The 17161-nt window shown below is 38.4% G+C and overlaps 2 protein-coding genes across 2 annotated transcripts in view; both read right to left on the reverse strand.

The window, feature by feature from the left end:
- Positions 1–17161, reverse strand: part of LOC146325719 (tumor necrosis factor receptor superfamily member 14-like) — a 55571-nt gene that overhangs the window by 28149 nt on the left and 10261 nt on the right. The window lies entirely within an intron of this gene.
- Positions 914–16713, reverse strand: LOC146325722 (tumor necrosis factor receptor superfamily member 5-like). The gene is made up of 10 exons (XM_084719886.1): positions 16564–16713; positions 14284–14377; positions 13787–13912; positions 12066–12221; positions 11074–11161; positions 10789–10973; positions 10650–10681; positions 10473–10532; positions 4334–4681; positions 914–2201 (listed from the first exon to the last, which is right to left on the reverse strand). The coding sequence occupies exons 1-8, from the start codon at positions 16711–16713 to the stop codon at positions 10485–10487; spliced, it is 879 nt and encodes a 292-aa protein (XP_084576012.1). The 3' UTR covers positions 914–2201; positions 4334–4681; positions 10473–10484.

Below are 17161 nucleotides of genomic sequence, written 5' to 3' on the forward strand. Positions count from 1 at the left end.
AAAAACTCCTTCCAACAGTGTAACACAGCAGACAAGAGCTGTTAGTGGACAGAAAAAATAGAACTGGAGATGTCCAGTTTCACACTTGGATGGCTTGAATACAGAGACGGAATTTGACTGTATCTTTGCACTTTGTATGACCATCTTTTTATGATTTACTTTTACCAATCAGATCCCAAAACCACATTCCCAGAACCCTTTGTGTTATACAGTGCCTATAAAAAGTATTTACCCCCTTATTGCTTTTATAAATTGAGTCATGGTTAATATAATTAGGCTTTTCTGACACAGAAGTTTTACCAAAAAAAACAAAAAAACAAAAAAACAAAAAAAACAAAACAAAATAAAACAAACAAAAACCCTCTGCAACATCAAAGTGAAGATTTCCACAAAGTAATGTCAATGACTCAAAAATATGTAAGTGACTGCATAAGGAATATGGCACGTGTGTATATGTGCCTAGAGCGGCCAAAGGTGCATCTACTAAATACTGACTTGAATTGGGTGAATATTTGTGTAATCACTTATATATTTTTATTTAATTGACATGACTTTGTAGAAATCTGTTTTCACTTTGACATTAGAGGTTTTTTTTGTAATTCTTTTGGTCAAATTATATCAACTATGATTCTATTTATTAAAGCAATAAGAGGGGAAAACTTCAAAGGGGGTAAATACTTTTTTATAGGCATTGTATGAGTCTTTGGGTTTTATAACAGCTCGTGCTTCTCTTTCACTTTTACCTGCAGTGCTCACCGATGGTGGTAAACCAGTTGTTAAACTCATCGCTCTTTGTTCCTTAATCTGTTTGCTGTGTGAAGGTTCTCAGTTGGCTTTTTATGACATATTATGGAAGGAGTTTATGGGTGATATCGACACAGAGGTTTAGATGGATTCCACACAAACAACCAAGCAGTTTTTCCCTTTTCTTTTATTTTGCAGGTGCAGCAGTTTAGTTTGACTACTGAGCTTCTCAACTCCATTATTTCCATCAGTTTCACTTGTCATAAGTTTTAGGTGTTAGGTATGAGACATCAGGTAAAGCCTATACATACATTAAAGAAAACACACAAGAAATACATATATTTTAAATACTGTATGTTGAATGCTATTGCAAATAAATGTAAACATGTAACAGAAATATAAATACCTTTATAAATATTATGAAAAGCCATCAGGTAATGTATTTTAGCATTTACTGTAACATTTTCTAATCATATTTATTTCTCTAAACAGTCATTTCTGCTCCAGTTTTGTCTCCACATGGTAACTCCACTGTTTGCTGCATTATTTTCTTAACCCTTGAAGCACCTTCAGGCCCAAACATGTACATTCTCCTTTTTTTTTTTTTTTTTTTTTTTGAGGCAAGGTATCATCAAGACTGGAGTACTCCATCCCAGAGATGCTTCCTGCATGGAAAGTTACAATGCCACTATCCTCTAAAGCATTCACATGAAGTAATGTTTCCTGTTCTGACAAAGCATCAGTTGGGTTGAGTGTGGTGTAAAGAAGGGAAACACCCTCACTGCTTGTATCTGCAAATACTGTGTTCTGTCCAACATAAATGACATCTAAAGTATTTATGTCCACAACATCTGTTGCAGAAGTGTCTGGAGAGTGATGATAGACATCAGGTTGGCCATGTGACTTTTCCCCTTCTTTTGCAGTTGCATCACTAGTCTCCTCCTCCAGATTTATGTCACTGGCAATGTCTCTCTTCTTGGTTGTTAAATAAAAATGTAACAGAGGTAACTTTGTCTTTTCATACAGTTCCCCAACTGTGATATTATCCTCTAATGGATGCTGCTGAAAGTCAGTTAAATCAATGTCAAAATCAGAAAGGCTCCCCTCTGCATTTTTTCTTCCTGGAAAGAACAACTGCAGAGCCTTTTCAATCAAGTTCTGTTTTTTACAGTCCTTCAGGACAGTCTCTTTTCTGATTCCCCCACCTTTTTTGGTGCGTACCTGCATAAATGTCCCATCTCATTCTTTGGATGGGTTTGATGCTCGTTCTCAGCCACATCATCTCCTTTGTTTCTTGTGAGCTTTCCTCTCAGTCTCTCAAAAATCTTGGACTTGCGACTGCTGGGTTCTTTTTCTTTTTGTCTGCAGTATCCAAAAACAGCCACTCGATCACCGTAGGATGGCAGATACTCTCTCAGCTGTTCATCTGTCATGAGTTTTACGACACTGGAATCAATCTAAAAATGAAGAAATATTTCATGAATTCTTGAGTCAAAATATTTACAGAGTTCTTCAAAACTTTGTTTTTGTTTGTTTTGTTTTGTTTTTTTAATTTGTTTAGGCTTGTGTTATCTGTCAAAATTATTTCCTGTGTATAATAAATACCTTGTCCTTGACCATTTGCTGTATGTCTTCCTCAGACACATGCCGTGACCTTAAGTAGTCACCTAGCTCATCCATCTTATGATCTTGTCTGACCTTGTGAGAAACACCTGCCGTTATACAAGTCAAATATCACGATCTCCAAAGCAACCAAACTCCAACCTAACCTTTTAAAACACCAAAGTCACACAATAACACAAGCAAGCTGATTGAGGCAGTAGCAGACCAGCAACTCATATGTTCTGCAGGATAAAATTACTGATCTGGCAAAAGCCTGAGTTTGGATAGTTGAGAAAGAGCGATATTTGACTTATAGAGCAACAGCTTCCTGTCAGAAAAGGCTGACCAATAGCAAAATAGAGTGGTGAAAATATTGGTAATATACCATATACTAATATATATTACTAATAATTTTGTTTATTAGGTGTTCAAAAACTGTGAGTGGGCACCAGCACAAGCTCTAAACTATATCATACACTATCACACACTGTTATATTGTTAAAAAAAAAAAAAAAAAAAATTAGGTGTTTACTAATAGGTGTGAAGTAGGTGAAATGTGTGTATGTAAATTTCCAGCTTTAATGAGAAACAGTAACTCAACAAATTACTAGAAGAATTATGAAAAGTTATTGTGGCCAATTCCAATTTCTCTGGTATAAGTAAGCAACAGAATTTCCATGCTGGTCCCACGTGAGTCAATGAAATGATTTAAGTTACTTAAAAAAAAGTTATTAAACTACATTTAGGCGTATTAATCTACATTTAAGCTTATTATGTAGAATGAAAAAAGGACTTCAATTTGGGAAAATTCTGGGACAGTTGCAGAACACTACAGAAAAAAAAAATCATTATGAGCTCTGACTTTAAAGTGGGTATATGGGTATAATCACTCCATTTAATTGTACTGACTGACCTACTACCTGTAGTGTCTGTAGGTATGATTACATGTTTGGCTGGATGTTGAATTCATTGCCAATAAAATATAGAGGCCTGAAGCAAACTGTAATAAATGTGATTGGAAATGCTATTTTTTGTAAAAATTAACAAAATGGTTAAATAAACCATGAGCAAGTTTATGCACTAAATTCTCTGAATTTATTTCAGAACTATGTAGTAAAAAGAGGTTTGCACAAAAGGGTTATTATTTGACCTGGCTTGCGTTAATATTTTATGGTACAATAGGTATTACGCTGACTGAAGTAGGGCTGCAACTAACGATTATTTACATAGTTGATTAAACAGTCGATCATTTTCTTGATTAATCGATTACAAGTTATTTGTTTTAAAATTTGAAAAGGGTCAATCAGTGCTTCCCAAAGCCTAACCCCAAAAATATTTAGTTAACTGTCATAGAGGGGTTAAGACACCAAAAAAATATTCACATTTGAGAAGCTCGAATAAAAGAATTCTGACATTTTTTCATCTCAAATTACTCAAACTGATTTATTGATAATCCAGATAGTTGGCAATTAATTCAATAATCGTTTAATTGTTTCACATCTAGAAAACAACTGACGGTTTATCAATTCTACGTCACATATTTGACTTACACTTCCATTAGGCTTTTCCCTCTTCATGCACACAAGCTATACTTTGTTGTGATTAAAACTGAGCCTGGTAATTAATACAAATGCTAAATGATGGAACAAGACCATTTCATTCTTAAATACATTATTTTGTTTTATCATACTGTAATGGTGACAAGACTATTAGTGTTAGTAACAACAACAACAATAACGATGATGATAAATCATTTGTACAGATGGAACACTGTCTACAAATGTACTTAAAATATCCATATCTCATAATTATGACATTTTATCTCAGAATTTCGACTTTTTATCTCATAATTATGGCTTTTTATCTCACAATTTCGACTTTTTATCTCACAGTTTCAACTTTTTTTAATCTAATAATTATGACTTTTTTTTATCTCATAATTTCGACTTTCTATCTATTACTTTTTTATCTCATAATTATGACTTACCTTGAGGATAATTTTTTCTTTCAGTGGCGGAAATGGGCTTCCATAGATCACTGACCTGCTGTGATGGAAAAAATACTCACATTCTTTACTTAGATATTTCTACATTGTGGTATTAGTGTTTTTACTTAATTACAGTTTAAAAATCTTTTATGTTATTGTTTCCTTTTTTGAAAATTCAACATTTTTATTGCTGTTGTTGTACTTTAATGATATTCTTATTGGTATTTTTTGATGACTAAATACAGACGTGCAAACTCATAAGAGGAGAAAAGGGTGTCATGTTGGTAAACCAGTCCCCTGTCCTCTGTCCTCTGTCCCCTGTCCTCTGGGGGTCTGGGAGTGTCTGTCCTGCTCCAGAAGAAAAATGTTGTGATTTTAACATGTGAATAAAACATTCTGGTGACTGTTTCAGTTAAAAGAGTTAGTTCACTCTTCTGTTTGTGGTTTCTGCAGACATTACTACCTTTACTTTTACCTTTGTGCTAAAGTAAAGTAAATACAGTAAAAGTAAATCCACATTAAAAGTAAAGTTACTTTACTGAGTATTTTTACTTTAGCAATTTATAGTTGTTCATTTAACAGACCTGTCTTATTTTCTTTTTTGTATATTACCATTGTTCTTAAATAAAACAAAAGTAATGTAACAGAAAAAAATGCAGAACATGCAATATTTCTTGTCCGATTACTCGATTCATCGCCAGAATAATCAATAGATTATACTTTAATTTTACTGGTTCGGCCCACTTGAGATCAAATTGGTCTGTATGTGGCCCCTGAACCAAAATGAGTTTAACACCCCTGATGTAGACGTTGATACAACTACTACACTACTTCAGTATCAGAATCTGCCTCTTTAACATCTGGAAAGCATGCTCACATTCATCATTCCAAATCACTTTAGTGATTGACTTTTTTGTCAGTTCGGTGAGTGGTGCTGCCAGCGTAGCAAAATGAGGAACAAACCTTCTGTACCAGCCCACCAGTCCTAGAAAAGATCTCACTTGTTTCTTGGTCAGGGGTCTGGTAATCATCTGTATGGCCTTTATCTTTTCTATTTGTGGCTTTATTTGCCCACGGCCAACCAGGTACCCAAGGTATTTCACCTCCTCTTGAGCCCAAGAACATTTGTTTACATTCAGGGTCAGTCCAGCGTCCTGTATTTTGCCCAAGACAACTTTGAGATGCTGCATGTGTTCATCCCAGGATTCACTGTAGATTACGACATCATGCAAACCATCATGCAAACCTGGAGCAATCATTAAGAACAATGTCCATTAATCTTTGGAAGGTTGCAGGTGCTCCATGAAGCCCAAAAGGTAACACAGTGTAATGGAATAAACCCATTCCTGGAATCTGGAAAGCTGTGTATTCTTTACAAGCTGGGTCAAGGGGCACTTGCCAGTAACCTTTACAAAGATCTAGGGTTGTAATATACTTGGCTTTCCCCAATCTCTCCAACAGCTCGTCAATGCGTGGCATGGGATAGGAGTCAAAACATGAAATGCTGTTCAGTTTCCTCATGTCAGAACAGAACCGAGGTTGAGTGGAATTTTTCTTAGGAACAAGCACTATAGGATTTGACCACTCACTTCTAGACGGTTCAATGACACCCATGTCCAACATCATCTGGACCTCCTTCCTCAGGGGTTCCACCATTCGTTCTGGAATCCTGTAGGGCTTCAGACGAACAGGCGTAGTATTTTTCAGAGCAATTTTATGTTCTATCACATTAGTGCGGCCAGGTTTCTCAGAGAACAAGGATGGGAAAGATTGTTTCAGCTCACCCAGTTGATGCCACTGGTCCTCACTCAGATGCTCAGGAGGGGTCGGGATTTTACACTTCTCCCTGAAGGGTACCATGTCGGGTTCCTCAGCCTCCCCTACATCATCTTCTTCGGGCGGGACATCCTGGACCATCAGAACATGCTCCCCTCCTGTTTCCTGGTTGTTTCTTTCATGATATTCTTTTAACAGGTTTACATGAAGTAATTGTTGAGGTTTATGTTTGTCAGGACAGAAAATCTCATATGTTACTGGGCCCACCTTTCTGGTCACTGTATAGGGGCCTTGCCACTTAGCTAGTAATTTACTTGGCCCAGTAGGAAGCAGTACTAACACTTTCTGGCCGGCTTTCAGTTCTCTTTCACGGGCATGTTTGTCGTACCATACCTTTTGTCTTTGTTGAGCATCTTGCAAGTGTTCCTTTGCTTTTTTTCTGTAACTTTCCAGTTTGTCTCTCATCTGCAGAATGTAGGAGATGATGTTGGTTGTTGTTGGCGTTGCCTCACCAGCCACCCAGTTCTCCTTCAGCATGTCCAAGGGGCCTCTGACTTGCCTGCCATATATCAACTCAAAAGGAGAGAAACCAGTTGAAGCCTGGGGTACCTCTCTATATGCAAATAAAAGAAAAGGCAACCATTTATCCCAGTCTTTACCTGTGTCATCAACAAACTTCCTAAACATGTGTTTCAGAGTACCATTAAACCGTTCCACTAGACCGTCAGTTTCAGGGTGGTAAGGTGTTGTTCTTATACCTTTCACACCAAGTTGGGAGTACAGTGATTTCATCAAATGTGACATAAAGTTTGTACCTTGATCTGTCAAGATCTCTTTAGGGATACCAACTCTAGAGAATAACTCCACTAAACATCGAACTATATGTTTGACCTGAATGGAGCGCAGTGGATAGACATCAGCGTATCTAGTTGCGTAGTCACATATGACCAGAGCAAATTTGTGTCCATTACTACTTTTGGGCAAAGGACCAATGATATCCATAGCTATTCTCTCATAAGGTACACTCATGATAGGCAACGGTTGTAATTGGCCTCGGTCTGAAACCTTAGTGGGAGCTACAACCTGACATTCATGACAACTTTTACAGTATTCTAGTACCTCTTTGTATAACCCTGGCCAATAAAAGCGTTGAGCAATGCGGTTATATGTCTTAGCCTGTCCTAGATGCCCAGCCCATGGAACTGTATGACCCAAATGCAGGATTACTTGACGATACTCTTTTGGAACAACAAGCCTAGGTGTCTCAATATCTGCCAAATACAAAAGGTTGTCTTTTATGATGAAGGGATCCCCAATTGCACTCTTCAGCCCTCCTGTGCCTGCCTCATGGACCCCATTGACTTCATATGCTTTTGCAAAGAGAGGTTTTAGAGACGAGTCATTCTCCTGACTCTGTCTGAAATTGTCAGGGATTTGCCATTGGGGGTCGATGCAGGAAGACACAGGAAGAGTAGATTCAGGGATTTTGGCTTTATTGTGATTTCTATTTTTCTCCTGACAGCGTTGCCGTTTTGTTTTCTTTTCCTTGCTTACCCTTTCAAACAAACTATCATGTATATCAGGTAGGGGTTCTAACCCCTTGGCCACAGAACGGGTAACTACCGCACAAGAGTATGCTACAGAATTTTGCTGGACCAAGTTGTCAAGGATAGGCAAATCTTCTCCAAGGATTACATCATAAACTAGATTATCTAGCACTCCCACAGTTAACATAAAGGCTTGCCCTTCAACCTCAATGATAACATCTGCAGTAGGATAATCTTTCTTACATCCATGTACACATATGATATTTACATTTCGATCAAAATTAGTTAGTGCATTGCTGAGTAGGCTAGACTTCACCAAAGTTTGTGAACTACCAGTGTCAGCCAGAGCCTTTGCTACCTGACCATTTACTGTGACATCCACCACATGTTTGTGTGGTATCAGTCCATTATCATTAACATCATCCAGGTCATCACTTTCTGCACGTGGCACTGAACACAACTCAACTGACTTTGATTTTCTTAAAGGACACAACGAAGCTTTGTGGCCAGGCTGCTGACAGTAGTAACACACAAAGTTGGGTTTTAAATTTGAATGAACAGGTTTCTTACTAACCCCAGTGTCCGTACTGTCCATGGAAGGCAAACTGTGAGGTTTGCCATCCCCAAACCTTGGCTTCCCAACAGTCACCTTTCTCTTTGACGGGTCTCGGTGGGCGGCCGTGTAGCGTTCTGCCAGGTCCGCTGCTTCCTCTCCTGTCTGGGGATTGTGCTCCTTTACCCAGATGCGGATGTCTGGGGGAAGTACACGAAGGTATTGCTCCAAGATGATGGTTTCACCAATCTGCTCCTTAGTACGGCTGTCGGGTCGCATCCACCGTTTGTAAAGTCCCTTTATCCGGTTGTAGGTTTCTCGCACCGTCTCTCCCACTGGCACAGTAGTGCTCCGGAAGCGCTGTCTGTACGTCTCTTCTGTAACATTGAACTTCATCAATACTGCTGCTTTAACAGCCTCATAGGATTCTGACTGTTCCTCATCCATTCCAGCGTAGGCCTCTAGAGCTTTTCCTGTCAACAAGGTGACCACTCTCGCTGCCCACTCTGCTGGCTGCCATCCCCATGTTCTGGCAATCCGTTCAAACCGAACAAAAAAACTCTCTGGATCTTCACCTTCTTTGAAATCAGGTATTCTGGGTTCACCAATGCGCAGGCTTACAGCCTGGGTTGGTGTAGCAGCACGTTGTTGATGTTGAGCTGGTAACTGAGGAGATGAGGAAACAGGCCCACTGGCTGGCGACTTAGGAGATGAGGAAACAGGCCCACTGGCTGGCAACTGAGGAGATAAGGAGACAGGCCGCTCAAAAGGTTCAAAAGGTTCTTCGGACGTCCAGTCCTGCTTTAACTTTGGTCCCATCTCCCTTCTGAGCTGTTTAATCTGTTCAAAAAGTGCAGCTTCAGTTTGTTTAGACCGGCGCATAAACTCTCTCATTTCTTCAAAAAAATCTGGTGCAGAGAGTTCTGGACTTGCAGCACGGACTGTAACTACCTTTGGCCGTACCACTGGCTCTTCTTCACCTTCAGCAGCCATAGCTCCATCCGGTGGCGGCTCAAACTCCACTGTCCTTTCAACATCTCCCTCCTCCATTTCTGCCAAGGTGGTTTTCCTTGGCAAACGAGGTCTTCCACGTCCAGCTCCTCTCATTTAGTCAGTTTTGCGGCACCAACTCTTCACAGGCAAAAAAGATCCCACTCCTGACACCAATTGTTGCACGGTGAGGTGCAGGGAAGCATGATGAGACAGGAGGAGGACAAAAACATGACGCTGGCAGGGAGTTTTGCTGCAAAAATTCGGCAAACTTTTATTGTCAGTCTCCAAAAACAAAACAAAAAAAAAAAGGTTACTTAACATTACACTTTTCCTTTTTAGTACTCAGCTTAGAACAAATCTGGTGCTGCTCTTCTTAAACCAGTCCACCCTCTCTCTCAGTGCTCTCTCATATATAGCATGAGAGCCCGCCTTGCCAGTTCAAACTGGCCTATCAGGTCAGCTCTGCAGGAGGGAGATTGACAAGATTAATCACAAATATATATTGTTCTTCTTGGCTTGCTCAAACCAACAAAGCCTCATTTCATTCTTCAGTAGATTTTCATAAATACCATACACTCGAAATAATCAAATCATTTGAGTATCACACAGTATTTGTCTTAATTACCTGTCATTTCATCACTCACCCTTTGGCCAATCAAGTCAGAGAATCCGCCTACTCCTGCAGCACATAAAAGGACTATTTTTCAGGCGTGCTTCCTCTTTAAACACCAGGACAAGATGGCCTCCACAAGGACTCACACCCTGACAGGTTTTGGCTTTGATTATATCATTACTTTAATAGACTCTTAAGAAAAGTGTGTTTCTAATGCTGAGTACAATTGGTTGTATGTTAATATTAAACTAAAAATTCAATAAAGAAAATAAAGAAGTTGTGTGAGTGAATCTGTCCACCTTGCTTAACAAAAACAAAGGCTTAGCAAATACAAAAGGGAGTTGAGGCTTCCTCACAATATATATCACTCTCATAACACAAGTTAGACATTATGATGTTTTGGATCTTTGCTTTAGGAAATTTTCTCTAACTGGACCTCTTTGAATTTTAGTTGAATACCCCTGCTCTAAAGCATACAGATGCTGATGTGTGACATCAGCTACCGCTTGAAGGCAGGTGGGAGTGGCTAACCATATAACATAACCAGCAGTGAATAAACTGATCCCTGAACAGCACATTAAATAGTGGCGACATTACTCAATTATCATTAACTCTGAAACTTCAGGTCTTTTCTACAGAGACATACTGCTGTCTTACCTGCTGCTCTGATCATTTTGTGATAGTCTGTATTGTTCCTTCTCTTTCTCCACTCAGGACCTTTTTGTGAAATATTGATAAATAATTTCATGAAGCAGAAGAAAAATCATTCCTATTTACTACTGTACATGCAGTGAAACAGACTTATAATAACAGTTAAGAGATTATAAAACAAACCTTTTCATGATTGTTTGCATTTCCTTCTCTTTCTGTAATAAAACACCAATGAAAAACACTGTAATCAACAACTTCATGATGTGACAGACAATATTATCCATCAAAAATATGAAACTCTTTTTATGAATGTAAATCATACCTCTGCATAGACATCTTTTCTTCTTTATGAGATAATACTGCACCAATACAACTGCTCCAATTATTACAAGAGATACAACAGTGCTGACCACAAGTAATGTAACGTCCAAACTGTACTGTCCTAAACATTCAGCATCGGCTGAAACAGTTCCTGGTTTGATCAGCTGAAGATTCATTGTTTCACATCTGGAATGACAGTGTGACATTTTTTACAGAACATCTGTAGGACACCATGAATTCACTGCTGCTGTAAGAATTCATGTGTCTGATGTGAAGCTTCACTTACTGTGTGTGTGTCTGACAGGATGTAAATGTTCCATCTGAATATGTTCCATCACTGCAGTCAGAACACTCAGTGTCTCTTGATGATGTTCCTGTACAAACACACATTATATCTGTTCAAACAACATGACGTTAAACATGATTAAATATGATTTTCTATCATAATTTCAGTGATAAACTCACTGTATGTTTTTCTCCATTGTGTTAATGCTGATGTCTCACTGCCAGCGGCTGCTAAAGTTTGCTAACTTTACCAGTCATGAGGCAGCAGAAGTTGGTTTAAAACCAGAGGAATGGAAACACTCATCAGTAAAACTGTGGGCTGTAACTCACAGGTGCCTTTATACTGAGCAGTAACTTTTATTTTCTGATGATGTCGTTTACATACTACAGTTGTTCATGTACACACAAGCAGCTCAAAATGAACGCCTGCTCGCTTCATTCACTGGGTGACCACCAGCACATCATGTGCTCAGCTGTCAGGATAATGACTTGTAGGGCCCGATCTTACACCCGGGGCAAAGCTGGTGCTGTGGTGTAGTTGCCATTTTTGCCAAGTTTGCAAGATAGCGAATTAACTTGAAGCCAGACACATTTGCTTTCTTGTGCATGGCATAAATAGCAAAGCTATTGTAGTGTGCAGAGCTGACCCTGACCTCCATGGGGCCCTAAACCAAATTCTGCTAAGGAGCCCTCGTAACTGACCAGAGCGCCATGTAAACCATTCCACAGTCACACCTGACAGCCCTGTGCTCCCATACTGTCCTCCCTCCTTTAAAACAGTTTGTTTTCTGACTTTTTAGAGATACATGATGTTATGACCCTCATAACATCATTTGTGGATGTGGACATCAAGTTTTACTCTGTGTGTGAGTGTGGAACCGACCAGCACTGCTTGCAGCTTTAATGACCATTCAGTCATTTTCCCTGAACCTTGGTGTTCTCATTTAAATCTTAAACTATATCTATAATCTTAAAATCTGCACCTAAACCAACCTGTCTGACTGATGTATTGTCCTGGTTGACAGCGTTTGTGTTTTTGTGCTGCCACACAACCATCCTCAGCAGGATCCAAACAGAAGAATCCATCCAGAGGTTCACAAACTGTATCTGATGTTGTTGTACATGACGTCTCTATCTTCAAACCAGAGCCTGTCAACACATGTAGAGGGAAAATAATGAAGACACGAAACTACACAACCCTTTTGAACCTTTTAACCTGTTCAGTGAAAACTCTCAACTCAACTCAAATGTGTTGATTTTGAATGTTTGTGATAAAGTGAAGGATGAAGAGTAAATTTATGGATTATGGTCTTTGTTTAGTGAAATAAACTCTTTAAAGCAATCTTGGATGAGCTGTTTTTCTCCCGACAAAGTTTTACTGTTGCACCATGTCAGTCTCTGGTTTGTTTACACCTGCTTCCACATAAACATAAACATTAATGCAGCAGTAATATTCATCCAAAAACATCAGATTTAAAAACACTGATGAGGAAATATTTATTGCATTGTGACGACTTTAAAAAAAACAAAAAAAACCTTCTATTTTGTAAGATCATCTAACAGTGAAGTTTCAGAGTTTCAAAGTTGTGTGCCGTTCACACAGTGGTCACAGTCACCTCTCCAAACCTGGACGTTCATATGTCCTGGTTTTCACTGGATTGTTTGCAGTCACACAGACTTACTGGCTACTAAAATGCAGATGAAACGTTTGGATCTTTATTCAAATTGTACTAAATAATGATTTTAAAAGTAACTGAGTAGATTACATAGTGTAATGCATACTTCAGTAAGAGTACATTACATACTCAAAAAACTACTAATAAAGGTCTAAGTATCTCCAAAAATGATTTCAGAACTAAGTAATCTGAGTAGATGTAATCAGTTACAGTCAGTTGTGAACCCTGACTGTTGGCTAGGACTTCAGTTCAACCAAAACTCAGCCAGAAGCACCATAAATTCAGCAAAATGGAATTTTGGATTTTGGATTTGTTGAAATAAACAGCAAGCAGCCAGGTAACTTCTGACATGCTCCACTATGCTGCCAAAGCCCACCTTGAAAATGAAGGACTATCAAGTTAGCCACACAGCAACAGGAGTGTTCTTGACTGCTTCGTCTCGAGCAAGATACCTCTGTCCATTTTTAAACACTTAATGGATGATTTTTGGTCTGTAAATCAAAATGTGATTGGTTACCTCACCTGCCACTTTCTAAAATAACACACAGGCTATGGCCTTTTGTCCTATTCATGAAGTCCTAACCAATGAGTGATCCTGCTCTAACCTTTCTCTGCCTGGAGACAACATAAAAAAAATCTGATTGAATAACTCTATTGTACCATTTCTGAGGCAAAGATGATAGAAAATGAGGTTGAAATTAGAATTCTAAGAAAAAAACCCAAATAATTACATGAAATACATAAACTATAATATATTTAAATATAATATTTGAAATACCAATATGTTAGGTCAATATATCTGTAATTTTACAGCATTTTCCTCCTGGTCTTTTCTTCTTTTAACATGCTCCCTCTCAGCACTCTCTTTTCTCTTTCTCTCCTTCTCCCTCTCCCTAGTTGCCCTAAACTCATCAAACTGAGTCTCTGGATCAGCAACAGATTTTTCAGTTCTTACACAGCATCAACAGTGAGACTTATGGTAATAAAACTACTTACTGTCTTCACACTAATAATTAGGAAATATGAACAGGACTGTACCTGCATCACACTTTTTGCAGGTCAAACACCGTCTAAGTCCATTTGGTCGATTCATGAAGGTTCCCTCAGTGCAGGGCACACAGGGAGTTGATTGGAACTGTGTGCAAAATGTTTTGATTTTGCTTCCTGTTGAACAGAAAACCAACAATTTAATTTCATGCAATATAATGTTTACACTGAATAAAATATGTAATTTTGGTAAGAATTAAGTGAATGTTGTGAGCAGACAAAGACATGAACTGCTGTCTAATACAGTGTCATTCTTATTACTACCACTAGGTGGAGCCAAAGTTTAAAAATAATAAATAAAGGTGCGGCTGTTAAACCCCATGGATGGAGGCTGTCAGTTCCTGCCTGTGGCCTTTTGCTGCATGTCATCCTCTCTCTCTTCACCCCCCTTTTCTTGTCTACTCTTCAGCTAGACTGAAGAGTAGACAGCTGGCAGTAAAACAAAAGACTCAAATTATATATTCCATCAATATTTAAATGGATCTTACCAGCAGGACACAAGGGGCAGCATTTTGTCCCTGTCCAATACTCTGATGGATGACACATTTGAGTTTGTCCTCTGAAGACATTCATCACAAGAATCTGTGATGACAGAGAGAGACTCATAAGAAAAAAGATTTACAAAGAAACAAATGTTAGTTAACTTTTGTTTTAACTGAAATTGAAAAGTGGCAGTAATAAACGCTCATTTTTTACTTTTTATTTTAGTGTGCAGAAACAAAAACATGAATTCTGTTCCAAATTCTCTTTTTTCTATTTTGGCTGCAAAACAATTATAGAACTCAATATTTTGCTTCTTTACATATGGGTGGGCTTGCACCTGATTACTAGTATTAGTAACCTGAGTTACTGCACTCCACTAATTAACCGCCTTCAAAATAAGAGTTCCCTACTCCTGTCAGCTTAACAGCCTCATCTAAATACGAAAAAAAAAAATCTCCAAAACACTGTAGAAAATTGTATGATCATTGAGAGTAATTTCGTTTAATTTAACGTTTAGGTTTTAAGGTTCATCAGCTTAATTACCAGATGAAAATAAATCTAGGAACTAGGGCTATCTAATTAGGTTTAATTTAGATTCATTAATCATAAAAGAATGACATGTACATAAATACAAAGTTTCTGCATTGAAATTTGAAGACAGACACGTTGCTTTATAGTCAGAAACTCGGATATAAATTATAATGCCCACCAGTAAAACAGCCAACCAACCAACCACTGCTAACTGGTAGCATTTTGTGAGATTGAGATTAGCTGTGGACAAATCTCAGCTCTGTCAGTCACACACTCTCACACATTTATTTGTAATTTTTTCTACATCATTATTCTTTATCTTTCATTAATCTAAATGAAACCTCATTTGCCAACAATAATTCCTAGATTTATTTTCCTCTTATAAGTAATCTTATAAATTTCAAACATTACAAACCTTAACATTTAAATGAGGCTGTCAACCTGAGAGACAAGTAAGGAACTCTTATTTTGAAGGTGGCACAGTGGAAAAATCATTGACAGAGTGCAGTAACCAATCAGGTGCAAGCCCACCTACACATAGGAAGATAAAATATTAAGTTGTTTATTTTTGTTGCAGCCAAAATGATAAAATGAGAATTCAAACTGTAAGAAACTATTCAAACTGGTTTTTGTTTCTGTCCACAAAACCAAGAAAAAAAAACAAAACACTGACACTTTCAAAAATCAAACGGGTAAAAAGTACCCTGAGTGAATTGCTGTCAAGCAAATCAAATCTTGTATAATTGTTTTGGAGGCTCAATAATTATTAGCTGGTTACTCTCAGTTATAATCACAGAGTGGGCATCTGTTAGAATGCATGTGTTCCCCTGAGACTTGATGTACTAATGAATCTTTAAACAGTTGATATTTTACTTCTCTTTAATGCAGCAGTGTATGTGGTTTTGTCTCAGGACACACACACAGGAATACAAACAGTGGATCAACTGTGACCTAAACTGCACTGCACCTAAACTTAAACAGATAATGAACACTGTTATAAAGGCTGCAACTGCAGCTGTTCTGTTCACAAACTCCACTCTACGGACTCCGCGGCTGCTCCCCCTGGTGACTGAGCCCGTAGATGCATGTGTTCAGTTATATCTTCAATAATAATAAAGTATTTTACCAGCATTGTTGCAGCTGTCAGATGTTTTCTTCCAAACATCATGTTATGTGGTTGGATCACAGTTTTCACAGAAGATGAAGACGTCACCTCTGAGATCTGGGATGAAGTCAGATGTAACATCCAAATGAAGACACCACCTGGAAACTAGAAGACAACAGATCCATGAAGAGATTACAGTAAGTGATGAGCAAACTTTTTATTTTTAGATTTCTACAGCAACCAAATATCTTACAGTAGAGACCTTACGATGTTAAAACAGTCCACACCTGAGCAGGTGAAGAACTGATTTAAAGGAGCTTGTTACATATCCTTGTTAAAAAAAAGCATTTTAGGGTTTATTTACATCTTTTTTTTTTAAATATTCACAGACACAAAATGTGGGGGAGATGGGACAAGGTAGTTGTACCAAATAAAAGAAATACAACAAAACTAGGCCTGACTTATCTCTACCTCCACAAAAGAAAATCACAAACAAAAGGTCTCACTACCTAGTCTAAAAACAGAGCTTCATCAAAAAAGAACAAGGGTGGCACCAACCAATAAACCTAGTGTTTCTAAACAAAAGACAACTATGTGTGTGAAAGGGTACCCCAAACTCACCTAATGTCCTCAATCTCCCACCACAAACCTTCTTACAAACACAAAAGCCAACAAGGCCACAGGCAGCAGCAGCCAGACTCAGAGCAGCAGGAAGAGACTTGAACTTCCTTTTTATTGACTGCTCTGACTCCTGGTTTGACAACTCCAAACGTAGAGGACCAATGAGGAGCCTTCCCATGTCTTCACAGGTCAATCTCCATGAAGCCATTAGGTGAGTTTGAGATGAGCCAGGCCTGCGCAGAATTGATCAGTGGTGCACAATGCATACCGGTTAGATTTGTGTCTGACTTGATCCTGACTTGCTTTGACATCATGCACACGTGTGGTGACGGTAAGCTCACGAGATTGAGGCGGCTGCAGTTTGTAGAGCCAGGCACCACAGTTGTTCCCCACCGACTACAAGGGCCTGGCTGTCGCCTGATTGATGAGCTGACAGGCTCTGATTGGCTCTTAATTTTGACAACAAACACCACATGTTGTATATAATATAAATTTTTTGTGTAACTGTAATATTTAAGGCTGGACATATTAGTCTGATTTTGTGCAATGAAGTTTTAATCTGTCAACAAACAGATATCTTGTGGCTCATAATAATTACGTTTTTTTATATGTGACTCATCAGAAGA

The sequence above is a fragment of the Lutjanus erythropterus genome, chromosome 6 (genome assembly GCF_056507025.1).
Source record: "Lutjanus erythropterus isolate fLutEry1 chromosome 6, fLutEry1.hap2, whole genome shotgun sequence".
Lineage (NCBI taxonomy): Eukaryota > Metazoa > Chordata > Actinopteri > Lutjaniformes > Lutjanidae > Lutjanus > Lutjanus erythropterus.

Excerpts from the sequence above, each read along its gene's own strand:
- LOC146325722 (XM_084719886.1), bottom strand. The coding sequence starts at position 16,713 with ATGGGAAGGCTCCTCATTGGTCCTCTACGTTTGGAGTTGTCAAACCAG. Across the intron at positions 13,913-14,283 it reads CTGCCCCTTGTGTCCTGCTG|GAAGCAAAATCAAAACATTT; the intron begins GTAAGATCCATT and ends TCTGTTCAACAG. Across the intron at positions 12,222-13,786 it reads CTGCAAAAAGTGTGATGCAG|GCTCTGGTTTGAAGATAGAG; the intron begins GTACAGTCCTGT and ends ATGTGTTGACAG.